This window comes from Canis lupus, chromosome 3 (assembly GCF_011100685.1).
Source record: "Canis lupus familiaris isolate Mischka breed German Shepherd chromosome 3, alternate assembly UU_Cfam_GSD_1.0, whole genome shotgun sequence".
Classification (NCBI taxonomy): Eukaryota; Metazoa; Chordata; class Mammalia; order Carnivora; family Canidae; genus Canis; species Canis lupus.
Window position 1 is genome coordinate 28,770,068 of NC_049224.1, and position 27,838 is coordinate 28,797,905.

The 27,838-nt window shown below is 34.6% G+C and overlaps 1 protein-coding gene across 1 annotated transcript in view; it reads left to right on the top strand.

Moving 5' to 3' along the window:
- Positions 1-27,838, top strand: part of AP3B1 (adaptor related protein complex 3 subunit beta 1) — a 266,465-nt gene that overhangs the window by 122,184 nt on the left and 116,443 nt on the right. The window contains 3 exon segments of the mRNA NM_001002974.2: positions 3,016-3,148; positions 9,654-9,763; positions 24,537-24,713. Of these exon segments, the coding sequence (NP_001002974.1) occupies positions 3,016-3,148; positions 9,654-9,763; positions 24,537-24,713 (420 nt within the window).

The window sequence follows — 27,838 nt, forward strand, 5'->3', positions numbered from 1 at the left end:
CCGGGATCGAATCCCACGTCGGGCTCCCGGTGCATGGAGCCTGCTTCTCCCTCTGCCTGTCTCTGCCTCTCTCTCTCTCTCTCTATCTCTGTGTGACTATCATAAATAAATAAAAATTAAAAAAAAAAAACAATAGCAATAGAAAACCTAATATTACGAATTGTGTATCTCATCAGCAGTTTTCTTAGTAAAAATATACCACATGCTACACACAAATCAGTTTTTGTTAACTCTCCACTTCTGTGGATTTTTATTTTGTTGCCATTATCCTCCTATATACCTATATTAAATTTCCTTTTAGCTACATAAATATTGTATTTTTTTTACCTGGGGGACCTTATACTTATAACAGGAGTAGTAGAATATTATAGCATGCCTATAATTTATAATTTTATAACTGGATTACTGTACTTTTATGCTATATATTTTTCTAGAAGTATTCCTTATAAACTTAGGATGTTTTAGGATGCCTGGGTGACTTAGTTGGTTAAACATGCAGCTCTTGATTTCAGCTAAGGTCATGATCTCAGGGTTGTGAGATTGAGCCCCAAGTTGGGTTCTGTATTGGGTGTGGAGCCTGCTTAAGATTCTCTTTCCTGGGCAGCCCCGGTGGCGCAGTGGTTTAGTGCCGCCTGCAGCCCGAGGTGTGATCCTGGAGACCTGGGATCGAGTCCCGCGTCAGGCTCCCTGTATGGAGCCTGCTTCTCCCTCTGCCTGTGTCTTGCCTCTTCTCTCTCTCTGTCATGAATAAATAAATAAATAAAATTAAAAGAAAAAAAAAAAAAGATTCTCTTTCCTTCTCCCTTTGCTCCTCCCCCGCAAATAAAAAATTTTTAAAAAATAAATTAGAATGTTTTGGATACCCAGTCATCTTTTATTTATATATGCCAGAAAATACAGTATCTCAAGTAATACATACCTAGAGAACATTAATTGGGTTTGATTTCTATTTCATTTTTATAAATTTGCCTTTTTTTTTTAAGTTTTTTATTTTTGTCTTAGTCTTTCCATTTGTCTCTTTTCTTATTGTATGTAAACTGTTTGGGTGTCCTTTTGCTATCAGCTTCCTGCTATGTTAAGTTTACTGGGGATGTAGGTGGTGCATCTCAGGCAATTTTATAGCATTGTTTAGTTGTACAGAGGTGACACACTGGACCTATTTCAAAATATTGGTGTCTAGCCACTTCATCTAATATTAGGATTTTTAATAAAGTCCATCATTTAGTTAGACTTTCTAATATATTCTTTTTTTATGTATCTACTTTTATCACTGTCAGCATTTGTGCCTTATTTGTGTGGTTTATGGGTTATGTTTATAGGTATGACCAGCTTACTTAAAACTTTTTGAGTAAAACAGAATTTTTCTAAAGACATATAGTTTTTATGTTTTTTTTTTTAAGATTTATTTATTTTTTCATGAGAGAGAGAGAGTTAGAAACATATGCAGAGGGAGAAGCAGGCTCTTATCAGGAGCCTGATGTTGGACTTAATCCCAGATCCCGGGATCACGACCTGAGCTGAAGGCAGCTGCCCAACCGCTGAGCCACCCAGGTGTCCCAAGACATATATTTTTTAATTGAGGAAATTAGGTCATCAGCTAGAAAGTGGTTTAAATACAATCGATCTTTCCTACATGGAACTAAGAGAATTTAATTTTTTTCTTCAGTATTTAATCCTATTCTTGGTACTGCTTTCACAAACAAAATCCATATGGTTTTAGATGTTCTTAGATTTCCTCTTCCATTTGTCATTTTGGCACCATTTAAATATACATCCTCTTTGGTATGTTAAGTAACCATAGTGTTCATTTTACATTACGTACTTCTCATTTGAGGTTCGGAATCTTTTTTTAAAAAATTTCAGTTGAGGGTTGCCTGGTTGGCTTAGTCAATAAAGCATGTGATGCTTGATTTCAGATTGAGACTGAGCTGCACATGGAGAGGAAAGCTTATTTCTAAAAAATAAATAAATAAAAATTCAGTTGAAAATGGGATTTTAAATTTTGTTTACATACATTGTAATATATAAATATGTTATATTTTATACACATAAAGCATGTTCATTTCTATAAACAATAAAAGCTCTTTTTAAATTAGGAAAGTTAGGGCAGCCCGGTGGCCCAGCAGTTTAGCTCTGCCTTCAGCCCGGGGTGTGATCCTGGAGATCCGGGATCAAGTCCCACGTCGGGTTCCCTCCATGGAGCCTGCTTCTCCCTCTGCCTGTGCCTCTGCCTTTCTCTCCCCCCTCTCTCTCTCTCTCTCTCTGTCTGTCATGAATAAATAAATAAAATCTTAAAAAAATAAATTAGGAAAGTTATAATCAAAGTGAAATTCTTTACAGCTATAGTAAATTTTGTGAAGATCTTTTAACTTCCTGTTATTAAGTCAGTGATTTCTTTTTAAGTTTATATAAATACATAGTTTACAATATGTTTTTAAAACATTCTTTTAAAGAAAATCTATTTCAAAAGTCTGGTATTTTGTTACAAACTGAGTATTTTAAAAGTCTATTGGAATACTGCTTATTGTAGCTATTACAGTTTTACTACCATTCAGATACCATTTTGAAAATGTTTGTCATAGTATTTTTGTCCATTTCCTCTTCTCCTAACTTTAGATTTAGTGTCTCTGAAAAAGCAACCCTTTTTTTCATAGATTCACAGATGCTGCTGGTTAAATGAACTGAAACCTCCAAAGAGAGAGTTCTCATCATCTCTTTCAACCTTGCACTTAAACTAATTGCTGTCTTTGGGTGACTGCTCCCTACTATCTGTTTTGGAGTCACAAGCCTCTGTGGCCACAGGTGAATGAACCTGGCTTGAAAATGTGCCTCTTCTATAGGCACATTCTTTAAGTAAAAAAACAAAATTAAATTAAGCTAAGTCATCATTTGGACCTGTTGTGCATATAAATGAGAATATTCATATTATAAAATTTGTTTTTTTTACAAAGCTTAATATCTTTTTGTTTACTTGATATTACCAAAGTATAAACTAATTGAAATGGTATTTTTTAGACCTATGTGAAAAGCCAGGATAAACAGTTTGCAGCAGCCACTATTCAAACGATAGGCAGATGTGCAACCAACATCTCAGAAGTCACTGACACATGCCTCAGTGGCCTGGTATGTCTCTTATCCAACAGAGATGGTAAGTTGACGATTTAATTTTATTTGCAAGTAATTTATCATTTGGATATTCTTGGCATGATCTTCAAATTGTAACGTTTTCAACATTGCATTTTAGTGTTTCCTGTATGTCAGTAGCATGGTCATGATGAGAGTAGCATTTGATCTTTGAAATACAAAGACATACACGCACACTTTTGTCTTGTTTTAGTAAATCAGATAATAAACTTAGAGTATTTTTCCTAAATAGGACTAAGAAATTATAACTTGTTTATTTCTTTACATTTCAGTCACCTTCATTATACCCTTTCTACAAAGGTTCTATTTTGCTGCTTTTAATGACATGTAGTCATGTATTTATATTGGTTCACCTGCAGAGGGTGCTAAAAGCAGGCAAATGGCTAAAAGGCATATAACATGGAGAAGTGGCTAGATCAAAAAAGAATGTTTATTATGTACCTTCAAAGGTTTTTTTCCAGAAACTCATCTAATGATTTTATATTCAATATGAAACTTAATTTAAAAATCATCCGTTTGAAACAACTTCGTGTTTTTAAGCCAAACAACACGTAAACATTTTGTAAAACTGGGTAGGTGATAACCAGTGAAATGTATAATCTAGATGTCATACTGTTCTGTGGTAAAATGTCAGTTATTTCTGTGGTATGGCTTTAGAGCAAGTAAAGCCATTTGGGGAAAGATAAATATTGGTCAACTTTCACCTTTATAATAATTTATGTATAGAATTTTTATTATAATTGTATATTTGATTAAAACATTTTTTAGGAAAAGCTCAATTTTCTGTGTAAAATCATTGAAGTTATTTGTGGAATACTAAGTATAATTATGTCATATTTAGGCATATACAACATAGCGCAAGTTGAAACATAAGAAAATTGATCATTTTACATTTATATTATTTTGTTTTTCACTACAATAACTGTTATCCCTAATTATGAATTCTCAAATGTAGATCTCTTTAGAAAACCATCCATTGTGATAAGCATTTCTAATGAAAACAAACCGAAACAAAATTTTGCCCAATTAGGAGTGATTTTTTACTGTGAACATAAAAATATAAACTTGAACCATGTAAACTTAAGGTAATAAGATGGGTAGAACATTTTTCTACATTCAGTATTAAAACTAAATAAGTTGCAACAAACATTTCAAGGAAATAGATTTTTTTTTAAGTTTACTATAAAATGTAACTAGAGAAGATTAGGATGCTAAATGGCATTCATTTTACCTATATCTACTTCTCATTTTACCTCATCTACTTTACCTATATCTACTTCCCTTTTGTCTCTATTTCTGTGTCACACATTAAAATGTGAGTTGAAAAACCTGTTTTATTTCCTGTATCTTAATAATAACTTTCTTCTTGATTGTATATGAGACATTTCTTGGAAAAATATTTCCAGAACCTTAGGGATTATGAACCAGGATTTACCAGGGTAATTATTTTAAAATTTAGTTGCATATGAAAAATACTACAAGCTAGTTAGTATACTCAGTGGTTCTTTTAAATACAAAGTATATTATTTAAGGTTTCTGAATTCTAGTTTTTGACCATTTTTTCTCATGTGAAATTTTCAAGTTGTGGATTTTAAAGCAATTATCTCTACTTCAGCTTTGTAAATTTCTTGAAAGTATTTTTTATTGACTTTGATTTAAAAGATGAATATTCTACCCTAGTAGTACTTTGAAGGGAAGAGTAGATTGTTTTATAATTAGATTATGGGAGACTAATATAATCTATATTCACTGTTAAAAGTAGGAAGATTTACTAATTTAAACTCTGATATTTTGATGTTTAGGATTTTGTTTTTGGTAAATCAAAACTGTCATTATAACAATGGCCTTTTTCCCTGCAGTTTGAATATTTTAGAAACTTAAATTGTCCATATTTTGGTTGCATAATCATCATTAGCCTATAGTGTCTCGTTCTTAATTCTTTTTCATATGTGCTGTACTTTTGTAGTTCGAAAACCTCATTAAAAGTGGTAAAACAGGGGGGCATTCCTGGGTGGCTCAGCGGTTTAGCGCCTGCCTTTGGCCCAGGGCGCGATCCTGGAGTCCCGGGATCGAGTCCCACATCGGGCTCCTTGTGTGGAGCCTGCTTCTCCCTCCTCCTGTTTCTCTGCCTCTCTATGTCTATCATAAATTAATAAATCTTTAAAAGAAAAAAAGAAGTGGTAAAACAGGGGCGCCTGGGTAGCTCAATCAGTTAAGCATCTGCCTTCGGCTCAGGTCATGATCCTGGGGTCCTGGGATTGAGCCCCTCAAGCCCCATGGAGGGCTCCCTGCTCAGTGGGTTGTCAGCTTTTCTTTGTCCCTCTGCTTCTCCCCCCACTCATGTTCTCTCTCAAATAAATAAAATCTTAAAAAAAATGTAGTAAAACAAATAAGGAGAATATTTATGTTAAAATCAGTAATATTAAAGAAAGTAATAATATTTTTAACTTTAAAATGACCAATCCGGACAACAGAGCTCCTTTCTTCTATTAAAAGATCTGCTTTTAGGAATAGGTGTCAAGAATGAGGTCTCAGTTTCTTTAAAATCTATATAGTCTTTTGAGGTTCTAAGGATCTGTGATTTTTGATATTAATACAAATATCTCATCATCTGTTCAGATAATGTATCTTAAAACCTTAGGGAGGGAACCCTGGGTGGCGCAGCGGTTTAGCGCCTGCCTTTGGCCCAGGACGCGATCCTGGAGACCCGGGATCGAATCCCACGTCGGGCTCCCGGTGCATGGAGCCTGCTTCTCCCTCTGCCTATGTCTCTCTGCCTCTCTCTCTCTCTCTGTGGGACTATCATAAATAAAAAAACAAAAAACAAAAAACAAAAAACAAACCTTAGGGACAGCAGTTAGACTCCATTGTTTTTTCCATATATTTAACACATTCTTTTTAGATCTGTAGGGGGTTTTTTGTTTGTTTGTTTTTAATGTAACTGACTTCTCCTTTGACACGGAGAGGACTTTTCTAGGCAGACTTGAAGCTTGCCTAAAATAGTTTGGTATCACTATCTAAGATTAATTTGACAAATTTCTCAAGGACCTTTATGAGAAATTGCATATGTGCATTTCATCTGGCTTAGGATAATTTAATTGTCTAAGGTAATTTACTTCTGGTAACCTATTAGCAAAATTTGCTTGTCTGAATAACTTTACCGTCAATTGTAAACTAAAAGGATTGGGGCAGAGGACTATTTTTGTTGTTGTTTCATTTAGTTTTACATAATTCAATAAATATTTATTGAGAACTGGAATACATTGGGGGTAATTAGTATATGTTGAATAGCTAAATAAGATACTCATTCAGCCTATAAAAGGTTCCTGCATTTACAGAGTTAACAGTCTAATGAAAGGAGACAGTAATATAAAACAAGTATATTATAGTTCTGTGTATTGACCACTTACTCTGTTGTGAGCTGTCTGCTAACATGCAGAACTACACTACCTGTGTTTGAAAGTTAATGCTGTCTTGAATAAATTACTCAATCTCCCTGTGCTTCAGATTCTTCATTTGTAAAATGAGGATAATAGTAGACCGTAGTAACCTTGAAGACAATGCTAGGTGAAATAAACCTGCCACAAAAAGCCAAATATTGAATGATTCCGCTTTGTGTGAGAAACCTAAAATAGTCAAATTCATAGACTTAGAGAGTGGAATGCAAGTAGCCAGTGGTGGAGGAAAAGGGAACCCAGGGAATTACTAAACAGAAAACATAATGTTTCATTTAAGCAAGTTGAATAAGCTCTAGAGATTTGCTGTACAATATTATACCTATAGTCAACATTAATGTAACTACATTTTGTTATGAGGGTAGATCTCATGTTAGGTGTTCGTACCAAAATGAAATTAAATTTTAAAAATTGGGCTATACATCTTAGAGTAAGGACCATGAGGACAAGGCAGAAGCCAGAAAAGGTCCAGAATACAGAATCATTTTTTTGCTTCTGGTAGAGCAGCACCACAGTCCTGTGGTCTCTGAAAAATAGGGAATAGCATAAAGGAAAAGGGGTAGGATTACGTGAAGGGATGAGAAGGCACACGGGTGAGGCCGAATAGGACTCCTGCCAGAGATGTCCAGGTCCTTATGTTCAGAACCTATGAATATGCCACCTTCCATGGCAGAAGGGACTTTGCAGATATGATTAAGATTCTTGAGATGGAGACCAGAAGGGTCCTTAGGGAAGGAGGGAGGTCAAGAAAGTCATGTCTGAAGCAGAGCTTGGAGCGATACCATTGCCAGAATGGGGCCTTGAGCCGAGGAATATGGACAGCCTGTAGAAGCTGGAAAAGGTAAAGAGTGGATTTTCTCTTAGAACCTCTGTAGAGATGTAGTCATGTTGATATCTTGCTTTTAGCCCCATAAAGGTTAAACTGTTAACTTTTGACTCTAGAACTGTGTGATGCTAAATTTGTATTGTTTGAAGCCACTGCATTTGTGGTAATTTATAAGAACAATAGGAAAGGATATAGCATTAAAGGATAAATGATGCTAAATATATATTTTAACTATAGCTAATCCTACCTCTCGTGTATAATAAAAGTAATGCAGTATTTTTTTCTTGGCCTAGTTTTGCAATAATATGTTTTAAAAATAAAAAATACTCTGGTTTCTTAAAATCATATTTACCATATTCTACTTTGCATATTCATTACTTTTAATTTTTCTTACTAAAGTATAAGTTTGAGAAAGTCAGGATATTAATCTTTGTTTTCATCAAAGGTCAAAGTGGTGGTCTTTGTGTAAGTAATAGTTGCACCTCTTAGAGTTTAGAGATGAATGGTACATTCTGAATTCTGGACAAAGTCCTGTAAATCTAGTGCATTTCCTCTCTTCATCTTTAAAATCATGAGGATAAGGTACCTACTATATGTTACTATAGAAGAGAAAGAAATTTATCATACCATAAACTAAACCGTATAACCTTCATTTAACCTTCTGGAGAAAGAGGTACAGTTTGAAAAAATGTATGTTTAATGATTAGAATCATAAAAATTTTACATGTATTCTTAAAGGGAGCTAGATAAGAAGATATATTTCAGAGAAAATAATAATACAAATCATGGTATTTCCATTATAATATTAAAAATAAACCTTTGTTTATTTGTTATATGCCAGGGGAATCTCTTAATGTCCATGAAGCCCTATTAATAAAAAAAAAATGTCAAAATAATAAAGGCATTGTTGACTTACTTATTTGACATCAGTAGCATTGATAATTGTTTATATAAGATTCATTCCATACATAAGTTTAGGTGCTCTGGCTAACTGGATTACAATTCTCTGCTGGTGCCACCAAAAATGTAATTCTGGACCAGTGATTAGCAACTTCAGTGTGATAACTCAATCCCAGAATCCCAGTTTCAGGATCTGCTTCCTTAGAGCCACTCCTAGGACCAATTACTATATTAGTTAAGGCCCTGGCAAGAAACAGATGGTACACTTAAAAAGGATGATTGAAGAGAATTTAACAAAGGAACTATTTATAAGGTATGGGCAGGATCAAGAGAAACCAAGAAGGTATGATGTAAAACTCTGGGACTAACAGGCTAGTGATAGTGGGAAACCCCTTTATCATATCTAGAATTGAAGGGAAGGGGTGTGAGGTGTGAGGAGTGGGAGCAGTTACCAGACTCAGCAGGTGAGAGCCATTCCAGAAGAATTGAAACTATCAATAGATGAATGCATACACTACCAGGTAGACCTGGCAGTAGAGAGATCCAGGATAGTAAATGCAATCTCCTTCTGCCCTTTGATCTGCTGGTGCTTCCTATTAGCTAAACATAGCTGGAAGCTAGGGACAAGGGAGTTTGGTTGATGCAATCTGCAGAGATCAACCTCTAAGGGCACAGAGTGGGTCAGGAAAGTCAGAGAGTGGATTCACCAGGCAAATGGAGAGAATCCAGCACATAAGTGTACTAATTCTGGCTCTGAAGTCAGGCTATTTCTATAGTAACACCTTTCTTACTATTTTTTTTTTAATTTATTTATTTATTTATGATAGTCACACACAGAGAGAAAGAGAGGCAGAGACACAGGCAGAGGGAGAAGCAGGCTCCATGCACCGGGAGCCCGATGTGGGATTCGATCCCGGGTCTCCAGGATCACGCCCTGGGCCAAAGGCAGGCGCCAAACCGCTGCGCCACCCAGGGATCCCACCTTTCTTACTATTAATGATTCACACAACTGATGATCCTTAGTACTCGTATTTTGTACATACCACTTACGGAATTTTTTTTAGTTTGGTGAGCAGCAAAATCTATCCGCCCTCCCTTGGCTCTTCTGATTCAAGGATCCAGGCATTGGAAAGGGATATTAGAAACTAGGAGGTAACAACAGAAGTTAGAAATTAAAGTATAATCTTCTGCTTAAGAAATGTTCACCCCCAACATTTGGAAATATACTTGTAGTTATAGTTCTCACCTAGTCATTTAAAACATGTAGAATATTTTGCATTTAAATTGCATTAAACATATCTAATATGAATAATTTCTATCTTTTCCAGAAATAGTTGTTGCTGAAAGTGTGGTTGTTATTAAGAAATTACTGCAAATGCAACCTGCACAACATGGTGAAATTATTAAACATATGGCTAAACTCTTGGACAGCATAACTGTGAGTACCAATTAATAGGTCTTTCCTAAATTTAACTGGATTTTAGTCAATAATAGTGTTAAAATAAGTGGACATCTTAAAGTCTACTGGCTAAGAGCTTAACTGTTTGGATTCAAATTATGGTTCTAAGATTTTACACTGTTGTGGAAGGGAATTACAAATTGAAATGCAATAAATGCTGTAGTGTTAGATTGGAAATGGAGATATCAATGTGAACTTCATGGGTTTTATATTCGAGATATGTGTGAGTGTATAAATGCATGTATGTGTGTCCACACACATTTAAGTGTGCACATATGAATGCAAATATTACTCAATATATACAAACATCTATTTCTTGGAGAGGGCCTGCATGCAATAATACCAAATACAAATAAGCACATCTAGTTGCCTAGATCTTGTTTTTTTTTAATTGAGATATAATTTTATACCATAAAATTCACTCACATAATTTAACAGTTGTTGGTATATTCATAAAGTTGTGTAACCATCACTACTATGTAATTCCTGTACATTTTTATCATTCCAGTAAAAGAATCCTGTGGCTCAAACTGATCCTTCCCTTTCTCTAGCCCTTAACAACCACTAATCAATCTACTTTGTCTTTATGGATTTGCTTATTCTGGATGTTTCATATAAATAGAGTCATACGTCAAGTGGCCTTTTTTGTCTGGCTTCTTTAACTTACCATGTTTTCAAGGTTTGTGCATGTTCTAAAATGTAGTACTGCATTCTTTTTGGTAGACCTTGGTTTTTAAATTGCATTCACCCCTCAAAGGAACCAGGTCTACTTAGAGAAATGGCTGATTTTAAAGCTAGGGCAAAGAAAGGAAAAGATGATACTGCAACATCTTGTTGGGCTAAAAAAGCAAGGAAATGTTCACAGAATGATAGAGATGTGTCAGAAAGACACAAAAGCCAGCTTGAAGGGGCTCCCAGTGGCCAATTTGGAAAACAAAATAAATTGTAGTAAAAGGATTATGGCCTAATGAATAGGGTAAGAATTTCTTGAGGCCACAGTGGAATGAATGAATGAATGAATGAATGAAGGGAGAAAGGTAAGCTCTTTCTTACAATGCAAAACTAATAAATGTAGAAGGAATGATGGAATTAGAATATTACCATTTGCATACCATCACAATAATGATTGAGGTAAGAATCATTAACAAATGCTAAAAAGTAGGGGTGAAAGTTTGAGTAGCCAGAGGTTATTTGTACAGTTTCAACGTATATAACATTACAAAGCATAAATTAGTGACTTTTGATTTACGATGGAGAAACCTAGCAGATTCTACCTGAACCAAATGAACATAGTTTACATTGCCAGCAATAGGATCAAATACCTTCTGATATGATATAGTGAATAGATCAGGTCTGTTGACTTCTTGCCAAAAGTGAATGGCTTAAATATAATCAAGATGAAACATGAGACAAACCCAAGTGAGGGTATACTGTGAAATAACTGGCTTGTACTCTTTAAAATGCCAAAGAAAAAAAGAGATTAAAAGGATATGACAACTCTATGCAACACATAAATTTGGGTTTTCTTTTTCTGTAATGGATTTGGTGGGATTTGATAGGACTAATTGGCAAAATCTCAAAATCTGTAGATTAGGTAATAGTATTTATTGCTTCAGTGTTTAAAATTCCTAATTTTTAAATCACTTTACTGTAGCAATGTAAGAACATTCCTTTTATTACAAAGTTTACAATAAAGTATTTTGATGTTTAAGGATAAATCCTCAATTTTTATCAATTTAGGAAACAAAATATCTGTGCATATATAGAACACCAAAAGCAAGTGTAGTAAAATGATGACATTTGAGGAATCTGGGTGAAGAGTACAAAAGTTCTTTTTATTCTCTCAGCTTTTCCATAAATGTGAAATTCTGCTTAAAAAATTAAAAAATAAATGTTAATTTTTTTCTACCACTTTCCAGCTCTGTTTTTACATTAAAATCTCCATACTTTATTTTTTAAAAAAGGTTTTATTTATTTATTCATGAGATACACAGAGAGAGAGGCAGAGACATAGGAGAAGCGGGCTCCCATTGGAGAGTGTGATGTGGGACTTGATCCCAGGACCTGGGATCACATCCTGAGCCAAAGGCAGATGCTCAACCACTGAGCCACCCAGGTGCCCAAAATCTCCATACCTTAAAAATAAAAATATAAATTAAAAAAAAAAAAAAAACACCTCCATACTTTTCCCATCTTAAAGTGGTGATAGTAAAAACAAACCTAATATTTTGTGCATACTACATTAGTTGATATTAATGTATGATATTAATTATATTAATTAATGATATTAATGCTCTTAATATTTCCTGGCATATTAATAATTAATTAATGATATTAATGCTCTTAAGAATATTTCCTGGCACCTAGTGGTACTACATAAGTGTTTGCGGTCTTTATTATTTAGGTCCTATTTCTTTCTCTTTTTCCAATTTTATTTCCAGTTTTCAAACTCCTCAGTCTATCTCAGTCTGATTTTGACTCCACTTTCCAGGGTCATTGACTGTCTTCAGTGGAAAATTTACTGTTGATGTCCTTCATGGTCTTTTGTTAGCATTTGACTTCACATACTGCTTCTTCCCTTTTGGAAACATTTTCCATGGCTTCTTTCTGGTTTTTCTTCAAACTCCTCTCCATTGTGGGGATCCCTAGATGGCTCAGCGGTTTAGGGCCTGCCTTCAGCCCAGGGCATGATCCTGGAGTCGTAGGATCGAGTCCCACGTCAGGCTCCCTGCATAGAGTCTGCTTCTCCCTCTGCCTGTGTCTCTTCCTCTCTTTCTCCATGTCTCTCATGAGTAAATAAATAAAATCTTTAAAAAAAAAAACCAACAAAAAACCTCCATTGTGTTTGCCCTTCACTATGTCTGTCCTTTCAATCCTGATTGAAGTTTTTTTTTTTTTTTTTTTTTTTTTTTCCAATGTTGGTTAAGGTTTAAAACTAATGTTCTATAACAGAGTTGTAGTTTAGGGGAAAAATATATTATTTTCTTCTTTGAAGATGTGGTAATGTATACTCTAAATCTGTTCGGAGGGATTATATTCGTGTGGAGTTTCTTTTAAAGATTTTATTTATTTATTTGAGAGAGAGAGTCGGGGGCCGGGGAGAGGGAGAAGCAGACTCCCCACTGAGCAAGGAGCCCCAGGCGGGGCTCAATTCCAGGACCTCAGACGAAGGCAGACATTTAACTGACTGAACCACCCAGGCACCCATGTTGTTATGATTTAAGGCAAGGTGAGGAGTCTGTGTCAGGACCAATTTTTAATAATCGCTGCTGGCAAAATTTTCTTTCCCTCAGGGTGTTAATAAAGCCTCCAGGGCAGTTGTATGTTTATCTTAAAGCTAAGAATAAGACTCACAGGAGTCTGTTGGCATCTGAGCTCCCACCATATCTCGCACCATAGTTCCTTTATCTTTATATCTACTCTTATTATTGATTCTAATTATTAAAGCCAGGACTTCTCAGGGACTGTGTATGAGAAGTATAGGAATTAAGACAGTAGATTTGATATTAGCAAATTTAGTAAGTTTAAAATCATACCAACTGTCTTTTCTGATCACAGCAGTGGTCAGAATCTAGAAATCAAAAATAAGAGGAAAGTGAAAGGATGGATGTACAAATATGTGGAAGCTAAATCACACTCTTCTAAACCATTAAGTCAAAGAGGAAATCAAAAGAAAAAAATGGTCTTGAAATAAGTGAAAATGAAAACACATCAAATATTCTGGTGTGCAGCAAAAGCAGTTTTGAGAGAAAAATTCATAGCAATAAACACACATACTAAGAAATTAGAAAGATCTCAAAAAACAACCTAACTTTACATCTCAAAGAACTGCATATATGGGATCAGTAAAACTAAGAGCTGGTTCTTTGAAAAGATAAGCAAAACTGACAAACCTTTAGCTAGACTAAGGGAAAGAAAGAAAAAATAAAATTAGAAATGAAAGAGGAGATAACTGATACTACAGAAATACATAGAATTATGAGACTACTCTAAACAATTATATGTCAACAACTTACATAATCTAGAAGAAATGAATGCCATTTCTAGAAATACACAACCTATCAAGAGTGAATCAGAAAGAAAGAAAATTTGAGCAGAACAATAACAAAGAGATTGAATTAATAATAAAAAAAAATTCTCGACATAAAAATGTCCACAACTGAAGCACTTCACTGCAGAATTCTACCAAACATTTAAAGAAGAAATTAATACCAATCCTTCTCAAACTCTTCCAAAACATTGAGTGGGGGGAAACACTTCCAAACCTATTCTGCAAGGCCAGCGTTACTTTGATACCAAAAGCAAACAGGATACCACAAGAAAACTGTAGACTTTTATCCCTGATGAATATAGATGGGAAAAATTTCAGCAAAATATTAGCAAACCAAATTCAAGAACACTTTAAAAGGATTTACACCATGACCAAATGGGATTTATACACAAATCAATAAATTCAGTACACTTCAGTAAGGTGAAAGACAAAAATCACGTGATTATCTGGATAGAGTCAGGAAAAAGCATTTGACAAAATACAACATCCTTTCATGATAAAAACCCTTAACAGATTGGTTGTAGAAGGAACATATCTCAACATAAGGAGGGTTGTGTATGACACACCTACGGCTAAGATTCTGATAGTCAGTAAAGAAAAATTGGAAACTATTTCCCCTAAGATCAGGAGCAATGCAAGGATAGGCTGATATGATCCTATATATAGAAAATCCCAAGTCAGTCCAAATACTATTGGAATTAATCAGTGTTTTCAGTTACATGGTGGGATACAAAATTAACATAGAAACATCAGTTACATTCCTTTACACAGATAAAGCATCTGAAAGAGAAATAAAACCATTCCATCCACAGTAGCATCAAAACAATAAAATGAGTAGGAAGCAAATTTTGACAAGAAAGTAAAGATCTGTATAATGTAAAGACAACCCATGTTCATGGATCAAAAGGATAAATATTGTTAAAATGGCCATACTTCTCAAAGCCATCTACAGATTTAATGTGATCCCCATCAAAATACAAAAGTCATTCTTCACAGAAGTAAAAGAAACAATCCTAAAATTTGTATGGAACTGCAAAAGACCCCAATAGCCAAAGCAAGCCTGAGAGAAAAGAACAAATCTGGAGGTATCATACTCCCTGATTTGAACTATACTACAAAGCCATAGTAATAGAAGCAATATTATACTGGCACAAAGATAGAAAGACAAGCAGAACAGAATAGAGAGCCTGAAATTAAACCCTGGCCTATATGGTCAACTAATATTCAACAAGGGAGCCAAGAATACCCAACAGGGAAAGGATAGTCTTTCAACAAATAGTGCTGGGGAAACACATGCAGATCAAGGAAATTGGATCACTGTCTCACTGCACTCACAAAAATTAACTCAAAATGGGTCAAAGGCTTAAATATAAGACCTGATACCATGAAACTCCTAAAAGAAAACATAGGGAAAGGAGTTCATTAATATTAGTTTTGGCAGTGACTTTTTGGGTATGACATCAAAACCACAAACAACATCAACAAAAAATTAACAAGGGACTACATCGCCTCCCAAATCTGCAGAGCAAAAGAAGCAATTAACCAGGGGCACCTGGGAGTGGGACAATTAACAAAATGAAAAGACCTACATAATGAGAGAATTTTTGCAAATCATGTATTGGTTAAGGGGTTAATATCCAAAATGAACATGAAACTTAGTCAACTCAAAACAATATGTAAATATCAAAATAATAGACTGTGTACCCTAAACTTATGTAGTATAACATATCAGACTTACTCAGTTAAAAAGAAAAGACTGAAAACCTGATCACTTGGGTTCATATTTCATCCCTACCTTTTACTGGCTTTGAACTCATACAACGTACTTGACTTTCTGTGCTCCAGTTATCTCATCTGTAAAATAGGGACAGTAGTGATAATAACTTCACAGATCTATTTTGAGAAATCAGTGATCAATGTGCTTAATAGAACAGTGCTTAGTGTAAGCTATTATGTTCATGGTTATAGTTCATGTGTCTGAAGAAGACAACTTTGCAAGATAGATTCTATTAGTATTCCCATTTTACGTATGAGAAAACCAAAGCACAGAAAGGTTAAGTAACTTGCCCAGAGTCACATAGCTATTAAGTCTGCTTTCTTAACCAATGTATCATGCTTTATCTTTCTTCATTTCTAGTGTCTCTTTTTTTTTTAAGATTTTATTTTATTATTTATTCATGAGAGAGAGAGAGGGAGGCAAAGACACAGGCAGAGGGAGAAGCAGGCTCCATGAAGGGAGCCTGACGTGGGACTTGATCCCAGAACTCCAGGATCATGCCCTGGGCCGAAGGCAGGCGCCAAACCGCTAAGCCACCCAGGGATCCCCTAGTGTCTCTTTTTTATATTCAATTCCTTGCCTACTTACTGACCTGGTCATGATTTTATTACTGTTTCCTTTTGCTTCCTAGAAATCATTGACAAATTGCACATTAGATTGACATGGTCCATGTTTGTCCAAATGTGAAACAGATGTTTAATGTTGTCAGTTATCTCTTGGTAGGAAATGAGAGATCTTTTTCCTCAGGTCCATTGAGATGAACATCCAGCATCTCTGAAATAAGCATCAAATTTCAGATATTTCAGTCATTGTAAGAACCACAGATATTCCTACACATACCTTTTAGGGAGATGATAACTCCCTCTAGTAAGTAAGAACTACTTTTCTAACCAACAACTAATGAATCAAAGTGGGAAACTCTAGATAGAAGACAATAAAGATGCATACATGTGCATAAATGTATACACATGCATATATATACACACATACATATATACACACGTATTATTGAATTTATAAGGATAGTCTAAGAATATCTAACAGAAGTGCTAAATGAGAACTCTTGATGAAGAATGCACAATATAAGGGAAAATCTAATCAGGAACTAAAAATATTGAACTATCTTAGAAAACCAGGGGTAGGGATCCCTGGGTGGCGCAGCGGTTAGCGCCTGCCTTTGGCCCAGGGCGGGATCCTGGAGACCCGGGATCGAATCCCATGTCGGGCTCCTGGTGCATGGAGCCTGCTTCTCCCTCTGCCTGTGTCTCCGCCTTTCTCTTTCTCTCTGTCTGTCTCTCTCTGTGACTATCAATAAATAAATAAATAAATAAATAAATAAATAAATAAATAAATAAATAAATAAATAAATAAATAAATAAGAAAACCAGGGGTAGAATGAGATTGGAGCAGAAAGTATGTGAAGGTAAGGTGAAAAAAGATTATGTTGGTGAAAACAGTGAATTTTGGTGGGGGAAATAGTTATACTTTGTTTATGAGGAATGGCAGAAAAATGTGTGTCTGATCATGATAAGGAAATAGGAAGGTGGAAGTCTGTATTCCTGAACATCTTGTGCTAGGTAAACTTGTGTTCATCTTGTTAGAAAGAGAGGCAACTACAAGAAATATTCAGGCTTTGAGATGAATGTAGCTGCTTACAAAACCTCTGACTGTGAATGAGACTGTATATATATCAACAGACTTCATACTGTCCTAGAAGAAAGATTTTTTTGCATTTGACTATATCCTTTTCTGGAGCTAGAAGATAGTTTTTTATTGTATTGACTTTCTCTACAATAGTTGTTGAAATATTAGCCAAGAAAATACCTTCCTAGAGATCTATATAGCAAAGCCTTTGTTTTGTTTGTTTTTGTCAGAAGGTGAATTTTAGTAGAATATGGAAGTATGATAGGAATTTCAAATTCATAAGGGAGAGAAAAGGGAAACAAATGTAAAATAAATAATAAAATTTTTAAAATGAAGTAAGATGGAAGAGTAAAAATCAAGTACATCCTACCCTACATATGAATGGACTTAATTCTCTCATTTAAAAACTTTCAAATTGGAGTCAAAAATGAAAGTTAGCCATTTATAATTGTAACACCTTAATCAAAGGGGTAAAGATTGAAAAAAGAAGATAGGAAAAGAGATATTAAATGAATATGAACAAGAAAGTAGATTAAAATTAATTAAAAGCAGTAAAACAAAAATGAACATTATAAAATGGAAAAATCCCGATTTACAAAGAAACAGATGCATAAAACTACATGCATACAAAAATATGGCAACCAAATAAATATATAAAGGAAATATATATATTTCCAAATATATGAAGGAAAAATCTGTTAAAAATGCAAGGAGAAATTGGTGGATGACTTTAATATACTTCTCTCATATTAGATATACCCAGCAGATTTTAAGTAAGATATAGATGTAAGGACAAAGAGTATTATAAAATAGAATAAATACTTGATTCAGTACTATAGGTAAAATTTTATCTCTCGAACAGATAATACCCATTTTTATGGATGTGTTCATAAAACATTTCAAAAAATCAGGAATGTACTTGGACATAAAATTTAAAGATTTTATATGTTTTAACCTTAAGCAATAAAATTAGAATTAAATAATTTAAAAGGGTACCAGGCCAGTGTTGATGGAAATACACTTATAGGTGAAAAAAGGTTTAAAGAAGAAAATACAAGCCTTGTATAAAATATAGGAAAATGAAACACTATTCTAAAATGTGTAGGAGGTGGATAAAGTGGCTACTACTACCATTTTTAATGTAAAGAGACCAGAAATAAAAGGATTTGGTAAGAACAATGAAAGCATAAAAGTCTAAAAGGGATCAAAGTTGATTTTATAAAATAGAATACCAAAAAAAAGATAGTTGGAATTGATAAATGCATCTTAAATCTGAAACTTCAGAAAGCCAATAAAGCAGAAAATCCATCCTGATTTTTTTTTAAGATTTATTTATTTATTAGAGAGTGTGTCTGAATGCGCAAATCGGGGGAGGAGCAGGGCCCACCATGGGGCTGGATCCCACAACCCTGAGATCATGACCCGAGCGGACATAAAGAATGGGACTTTTAACCAACTGAGCCACCCAGGCCCAGGCACCCTACCCCTCCTGATTTTGATAAGATACAGACACAAAGCAGAAGTGGACAAATTGGGCACATGATTCAAAGGGGGATTCAAATAATTACAAGAGGGACGCCTGAGTGGCTCAGTGGTTGAGCATCTGCCTTTGGCTCAGGGCGTGATCCTAGAGTCCTGGAATTGAGTCCCACATCAGGCTCCCTGCATGGAACCTGCTTCTCCTCCCTCTTCCTATGTCTCTGTCTCTCTCTGTGTGTCTCTCATGAATAAATAAATAAAATATTTAAAAAAAAACACAAATAATTACAAGAAAACTATAGCAGTTCTGTAGCAAAATTTTGAAATTTTGGAGAATTAAAAGGTAATGGGTTATTAGTATTTACTTAACGTATCTGAGAAAGTTGAAGTGTCTGAAGGTAAGACAAGGAAGAACAATGCAAGATAGTTTGAGATGCATAATCCTAAAAATGATTAGGGATTAAAGGTACATGTTACTCCAGAAGAAGGTGAGTGATGGGGAAAATAGCTGACAGCAGCTTCAAAATCAGGGAAAGGGAGGGACTGAATCCCTAAAATCTCTTTGTCCAAATATTCAAGAGAGCTTTTTACTTAAGAGAGATAACCATGTGTGGAAAAAGAAACAGGGTTTTATTAATCTGACCAAGCACTTGATGACTTAAATGTGCATTAGTGATTCTAAAATGAAAGCTAAACAAGAACTTTTTTCCTGGGCAGCCCCAGTGGTGCAGCGGTTTAGCTCCGCCTGCAGCCCAGGGCGTGATCCTGGAGACCTGGGATTGAGTCCCACATCAGGCTCCCTGCATGGTGCCTGCTTCTCCCTCTGCCTGTGTGTGTCTCTGCCTCTCTCTCTCTATCTGTGTCTCTATGAATAAATAAATAAAATCTTTAAAAAAAAAAAAAAAAAAAGAACTTTTCCCCCGAATCTCTCTATATTTCACCCTACCTCCAGGAGTAGTATCTTAAACCAGTTTTTAAAAGAGCCCTCTGGACAGTGGCAGAGGACAAGAGGCCACTGTTGAGCATGTTTCCCTCAGTGCTGAAGCCACTTTATTTATTAGGGTAGAATCCTGGGCTCATCTACCCTACAGGAGGGGTAACAAAAATGATAGCCAGACCTTCCTACTCTGGCCATCTTATCCACAGAACAAGAGATCTAAGGAGGTAGGGAAAGGCCCCACATGCATGTGTGCAGGAGTTGTCAAGAGAATAGCCTCGACCTCTTCTGAAAAGACTGGCTCTTGGAAAAGATTCAGAAGGCCATAAAGGAGCCATTGTACAGTGTGGCAGGAGAACCAGGCCAAAGGAGTAATCCCTTCATGTGATTAATGAATAAATGAGGCCCACTGATGTGAAGTTATTTGTCTCCTTGATATACATGATCTATCTAGGGCCAGAACTAGTCTTTTTGCCTTCATGGCTGGTATTTTTCCTTGTGTAGCTACTTGTTTTGTCTCTGCCCAGTAGCCACATGAACTCTGGATTCAGACTTGTACTTACCGTCTTAGTTCCACCACCAACAGACTGTAAGATGTTGGGCAAGTTTCTGAACCCCTTTGTGCCCCAGTTTCTTTATATATCAAGTGGGAATCAAGCCTACTTTCTCAAGCTTTTGTGTTATATAAAAGACTGAAGAAACAGGTGGTCTTAAAACAGTGGCAGTCACGTTGTGAGAACTCAATAGATGTTGGCAATGTAATTTGTTTTTTAAAAGGAACTCAGATTTTGTTGTATTCAAGATTTTTATTACATTTGCTATATATTTATTAAGTGTCATAGTTGAAAATATGAGAACTAAAAGTCAGATTAATTCTATGGTGCTCCTGGTTGGCTCAGTTGGTAGAGCTTCTGCCTTTTACTCAGGTCATGATGCCAATGTGTTGGGATCAAGCCCCTCATGGGGATCCTTGCTTAGCAGGGAGCCTATTTCTCCTCCTTTCTCTTCCTCTCCCTCTGCCTGCTGTTCTCTGTCAAATAAATAAATAAAATCTTTCTTTAAAAATTACATAATTCAACTTTTAAAATTCAGATTGAATACAATAGATTTGTGTTGGTAGTGCTGTCAACTTCTGTTTTGATTGTGAATATTTTATCCTTTGGACTATAATGTGTACTAAAGACTGCTTTTAGAGCAGGTTTCCAGAATAAAATGCATGCTACGTGAAGATTGCTGCTCTACCAGGGTTTCACATATATTCATAAGAGAAGAATTTAAAAATGTAATTTTGTGAAGACTACTGAGTAATATTGAAATAGTACTTTATGTACTCCTTGCGCTGGTGCCTCACTTGAATGTCTGTCATTTCACAAGGTCACTACTCTTTCCCTGCTGCCCCAGCTTAATTCATACTAAAGTGTTAATGCATATTGAGTCCAGATACAGAATATTGAATCTGATTTGCCAGTTGTATGCAGTTTATTTAGATGTTTACTGATTTTGCCTTTGACAAATTTAAATAAAATTGATGTTGCAGAATTTATTTTACACTGTTGCATTGTGCAGCGGCTAGTGTTGAAACACAATAGCTTTTAAATTGAACTGTTTACAGAGTGAGCTGTAAAATCGTTCTAGATGTCTTTCTGTAACTGCTGTGGTCAGCTGAGAATCTTTATTTGTTTTTGCAGGCAAGTTAATGGGTTAGAATGACAGTGGAAACTGCCCTCTCATAGGTTTAAAAAGTGCACTTAACTACTTGATCAGGGCATTTAGAATAAAGAATCAAAGTCATTTACAATCCAGCTTGTCTTTGAAAATATTACAAAGCAGAGGTTCATAATGAAAATATTATGTCTTATGCATATATGTTATTAATTTGTTTATTATTGATACTATTAATACTATTCCATTATTAATGTGTATTTTTAGTTTGGTTTTAGTTCAGTATTCCTGTTTATTCTGTGGTTGAAAAGGCCACGGAGAATAAAAAGTGACCGATTTTCTGCCTTGCTCTTTTTTCATTTGCTTTAAATCTTTGAAAGTAGTGATACTGTGAATCATATTGTCAGTGGTGTACAAATAAGAGTCCTGTAACTTAATTGGGAGAAAAAGGTAGGGCTAGAATCTGAAAATCTTTTGATTCTGATTGCAGCCAAATGCATGAAAACATTAGGTTTTTCCGTTTCCTAAGCATTTTAATAAATTGCCATTACCAAAAATTTGGTATAAGTACATTTTTTATTGATATTACTTCTTGTTGTGGGGAAAATTTTTATATGTTTACTTGGAAATATTTTACCTCAGTTCTGGAACCTGTCCACCACTACCACCACCACCACCACCACCACCACCACCACCACCACTACCACTGTCTTGAGATTTTCATTGTGAGCATTGGAATTTATTGATTCTCATTTTTTCCCAAAGAGTTATATTTTAAATGTGTGCCTTATGAGTGTTTAGAGTGTTTAAATAGTTGTTTTAATCTTAATAATGAATAGGAGGATAAACAATCTCTTAAAACTTTTTGAGATTGTCTTTTTAATTGCAAAAAAGAATTATAACTGTGTTACCAGAAGAAAATTACTTAGAGTGGGATCATGGGTTGGAATATGCCCTAGAATTCTGATTTTTATACCAGCAATATATAATAAAATATTAAAAAAAATAAATCTAGCATAGCCAAAATCTGAAGTTGCACATATATTCTTATTTAGAGGTATCTTTCTTGAAGGCAGGCAGCTTGAATTGCTTCATACTAGAAAATTTAATGTACCACTCAATTACTATTCTTTAGCCCAATTTAAAATAATAGATTGGGAGTAAAGTCTTAATGCAGTGTAATCTTTGGAACATTAGAAATAACCTTCTTCTCTCCATAATCAGTATATAGTAAGGATATCAATTTTATCATACTTCATGAATAGATTTATAATAGCATTTATTATGCGTATTATTTATGTGTAGTACTTAAACTTATTACATGAGTTCTGTGATTTCTCTTTAACTAAACTTATTCTGATGTTAATTTAAAGATAATGCTATTATCATAATATTTGAAAATACATATTTTGATGTTAAGGCTTTTAGATGATTTCATTTCGCTTCTGGTGACACCCCAACTTAGGAGTGTCTTAATTATTTTATACCATTTCATAAAATGAGTGTTTTGAAAGAATTTGAAGTATGAATATTGTGATAAAATATTAGCTGTGTAAGTGTCCTTATTCTTGCTTTCTTCTTTAAATAAAGTTGTGCCCTGTAGAGCTGTGAAACAATAGTGAAAATATTAGGACTTTATTTGAGGAATTGGAAAGGATTTCATAAAAAGACCGTTATCTCTTCTTGTGATGCTACCTCTTAATGATAGTCATTGGCTTTTTCATTTATTTTAAAAAGCAGATTTTCTATACTAGGTGAAAATGTTCACAAAAACTAATTTACATACCCCTTCAAATCTCTTTTGGAGTAAGAGAGGATACAAATAAACAAATAGTAATAAAACTAATTTGCATACTAAAATGTTGGTCTTAATGGTACTGATGGAAGGTTTCCAATTTGTAGCAAAGCAGTTTTTTAAAAAAAATTATATTGCAATGTACTTTATTAAAAAATACAATGCCAAAATACAGTATTGGACAGATTTATCTTATCTCTATTTATTTTGTTGATGACCAAGTAACAGAACAGGATTCATGATTTTATAAGTAGACCTTGATGATCTTGTCAGTTTTATATATTCCCAGTACTGTAGATGCAAACATATAGAGGATAATAGCAGTTTTGTTTTGGAATCATAGTCTTTCATGAATCTATTCCTTTTTCTCTGTTATCCATTGAATTCTCAAAACATGGTTTGTAGAATCAAAAATCATCTATGATACTTTATAAAATGTAGATTCCTGGGCCCCACAACAGAACTACTATCTTCAACCTGATACTAAAACCTTGCAATTTTAATAAGAATTCTAGATGATACTTATGGGTATTGAGGTTTATTGACCAGTGCCCTAGAGCAGAAGTTAGCAAAACTTTTCTGTAAGTTGCCAGATAGTGAATATTTTCAGCTTTATGGTCTTTGATGCAACAATAGTTGACACCTGAACAATGCAGGGGTAAAGGGTACCAACCCCCTCTCTCCTATAGTCAGAAATCCACGTTTAACTTTTGACTCTCCAAAAACTTAACTTAATAGACTTAACAAAACCTTAACTTAATAAACAAAATAAAATTAATAAACAAAATAAAAAACTTAAAAAATAAAAACTTAACTTAATAGACTACTGTTGACCAGAAGCCTTACAAATAATATAAACAGTTGCTTAACACATACTTCATATGTTACATGTATTGTACCCCAAGTTCTTATAATAAGCTAGAGAATAGAAAATGTTATTATGAAAATCATAAGGAAAATATATTTACAGTCTTATACTGTATTTGTTGAAAAAATCCACAAAAAGGCCCCACTGCTGTGTAAACCTGTATTGTTCAAGGTCAGCTGTACTTACTGTGCTACTGTAGTATAAAAGCAGCACCAGTAATGCATAAACAAATGGGCATGGGTAGCCATATTTGACCCAAGAGCTTGCACATCTTTGATAGAATCAAGGTTCTAGACAAAAGGTTTTTTCTCTGTGAATCTTTTCTAAGGCATTATCTCTGAAATCAGTTATAATGGTATTTCTTGGGTGTTTATTTTTTGATTAACTAAAGAAAATGGGTAACTAAAAGAGAACTTCCTGGATATATGTATTACATGAATGGATATAAAACCTTTATCATATTTAAAGCCTTTTCTGTGTTCTCAAGGAGACAGTATGAATATCTTGTTTGTAATTGTATAATTCACTTCTAATACTAGGTTCCTGTGGCTAGAGCAAGTATTCTTTGGCTAATTGGAGAAAACTGTGAACGAGTTCCTAAGATTGCCCCTGATGTTTTAAGGAAGATGGCTAAAAGTTTTACTAATGAAGATGATCTGGTAAAACTGCAGATTTTAAATCTGGGAGCAAAATTGTACTTAACCAACTCCAAACAGGTAAGAGTCTGAGCCTTAGTCTACCTGTGTGACAGCTACTGTTCCCTCTTTACTCTGTTGAAGCAGCTGTGGTCTATGCATGCATTAATTTGTCCATTCAACAGTTACTATGTGTCTGTTTCTATAAGGTTCTTCTACCTTAGAAGGTGGTGCAGAGAGATGACATTCCAGTCTAGTAGTGGAGAAAAACAACAATGAAATAGTAGGCAGTAACCACTGTAATAAAATGTTAAGATACAGCAGAACTTCAGAGGAGAAAGTTATTGAAAGTCTGGTAGTAGAAGGAGGTGAGAGATCAGAGGAAGTTTTGTGAAGGATTAAGACTTTTTAAAAAAAAAAGATTTTATTTGTTTATTTAAGAGAGATAGCAAGAAAGAGCAAGCACTGGGGAGAGGGAAAAGCACACTCCCTGCTAACCAGGGAGTCTAACATGGGGCTGGATCCCAGGACCTGAGAGGAAAGCAGACACTTAATGGACTGGCCACCCAGGCACCACTAGAATAAGAGTAGAGGAGTGAGAGTCATGAAACAGCTATGTTTGTTGTGAGTTTCTTGTTTATTGATAAAAACACCATGTTAGCTTGATACCCTAAATCCATGTAGTATTGTGAAAGCCATAACACTAGAATTGGCTACTTTAAATGTTATCTAGCTTCCAGGTATTATAAAATTAATACAAAATTAGTATGTTAAGACTGAAAGTAGTTATGTCTTGTAAAACTAAATGAAGGTTGGTTTTCGCCCTCTTTGTAGCTATGAAGAAACAATAATGGAGAGTGATACTTTTTGTTCAGAAGTTGTAGAGTGTATTCCATATCTTTTGAATTTGAAGACAACATACCTTGCACTTAGACATTTTTTCCTTGAGCTATATTATTAAATGAAGTTTTGGAACTCAGCTTCTGAAGAGTTCTGTTGTATATTTTAGAATGAACTTCTAGATAACCACAAATTAACTTCACCACCAACTAGTGAAAGCATAATATTTAGAAAATATACTACATTTTCATAAAACTCACTGTTTTTTAAATGATTAAATATAAAAATAGGTGAATGGCAGTTTCTATAGAGTTGTGCTCTGTTCTCCAATTTCTTTCTCAAGAAAAGGGGTTATGAAAGAATTGGTAAAATAAGCATTAAAGGGTAATTCTTATCACCATCAACTTGGCAGCATTGTTGTTACATGATTCATATGTTTTGGATATGAGACAGAGGCTAAAATGATTTATATCACCTAAATGTAAAAACTTGTCTTCTGTACTTGTTTATTTTAGCTATCTTTAAAGGTGAATTAAAGAGATCAAGCCACAGTGCTCAGGGACTGGTTTGCCATGAAGTGCTGATATTTATTTGTAGATCTGAATGCCCTGTGATACCTCAGTGAGCATTCCAGAATTGTTAATTGAATTATATAGTTATTGGGAATATCTAAGTTAATTGTGTTCATTTGCTTGCTTGAGAAATAATTGAGTAATTAATCTCTTTAATACTTCAAAATATTTTTACCTGGTATGAATTCTAATTGAAAAATAAGTCAACAGTCTACTTTCAGTGTATCAAGTTAGTTCCTCCTGAACTGACCCTCCCATAAAGAACAACTATAAATTCTGGAAAAAAATTAAAAATAACTGCCTGAAGTCTTAGAAGAGTAAAGAAAAGCAGGAAGATCCTGGAGAGGAATTAACAGCTGGAAGAAGGGAATGGCACAGAGTACATTTCCCCACTTTTTAGCTTTTATCCAGAGGACAGGCTATATAGTCTCCACTCTGCACAGGGGCTAAAATTCCAAAACGTCCTTCTGGCCTGATGAAGTAGAGAACATATATCAGGAAAACGATAGACATTGGAAAATTAGGGAAGAATTCAAGAAAGGAGAGAGCCAAAGTGCAGGAGCCTCAAGATCTGTGAATAATTCTGCTCTGGTCTCTGGCTGACCCCTGAACCACACATACACAGGGTAGATTCAGAACCGCATTGCTAAGAATAAAGATACTGAATTAAAATCTGAGCTGCATCAAATAGACAGAATTTGCACTTTAAACTCACCCACATTAATTGCTTGCTAAAATAAACAAAATCAGTACTCAAAATGCATCTGGGTGACTCTGTCAGTTGAATATCAGACTTTAGACTTTGGCTCAGGTCTTGATCTCCAGGTCCTTTGGTTGAGCCCCACATAGGGCTGTACATTCAGTGGGGAGTCTGCTTGTGATTCTCCTTCTGCACCCTTCCTTCATGCTCTCTCATAAGCTCTCTCTCTCTCTCTCAAATAGATAAATCTTTTTTTAAAAAAATCATTACTCAAAGAGTGTAACAGTGTCCAAGGCCTCTAAAATATAACATTCATAATGTCCAAGATACAATCCAAAATTATTCTATATAAGAAGAACCACAATGTTTAAAGGATATGAAGTTTTAATTTATGAATATATAAAAATTTTTGGAGATGGATGTTGGTATTGGTTGTACAACACTGTGCTTGAACGCATACCTAAAAATGGTTAAGATGGTAAATGTTGCATGTTTTATCATGCACACACACACAAGCAAAACACCAGGAAAATGTGATCAATTTTCAAGAAAATTGAAAGAAACAAGAGAAACTAATTCTGAAGTGATCCAGATGCTGGAATTTGCAAGCAAACATTTTGAAGCAACTTTTTATAAGTGGAATCATCAATATAAAGAACAGTATATTCACAATGAACAAAAAGATAAGAATTCTCAGAGAAATAGAAATTATAAAAAAGAATCAAATGGAAGTATTCTAGAACTGAAAAATACAGTACCTAAAAAAAATCAGTATCTTGTCTATCATTAGTATTATATATTCTTCAACATTTTAATATTTTTCTTTTTGTATATACATATGTGAAGCTGCTTCATGCAGTGTTTTTGGTTTGTTTTTAAGAAAACATGATTAACACTCTTTAGGTGGACTTTTTCAGTAAGCTTCTTTAATTTTCTGTCTCTGGGTTATTTCAGATGTAAGTTTGTGTTTGGGAGGCAGTTTATCTGTTTGATGACTACCAAAGAACTATTGGATGTCAATTACTAGAGGGCGGGTAGTGATTGAGAATACAGCCCCTCATATTAGACTGTCTGGCTTCAAATCCTGTTTTGCC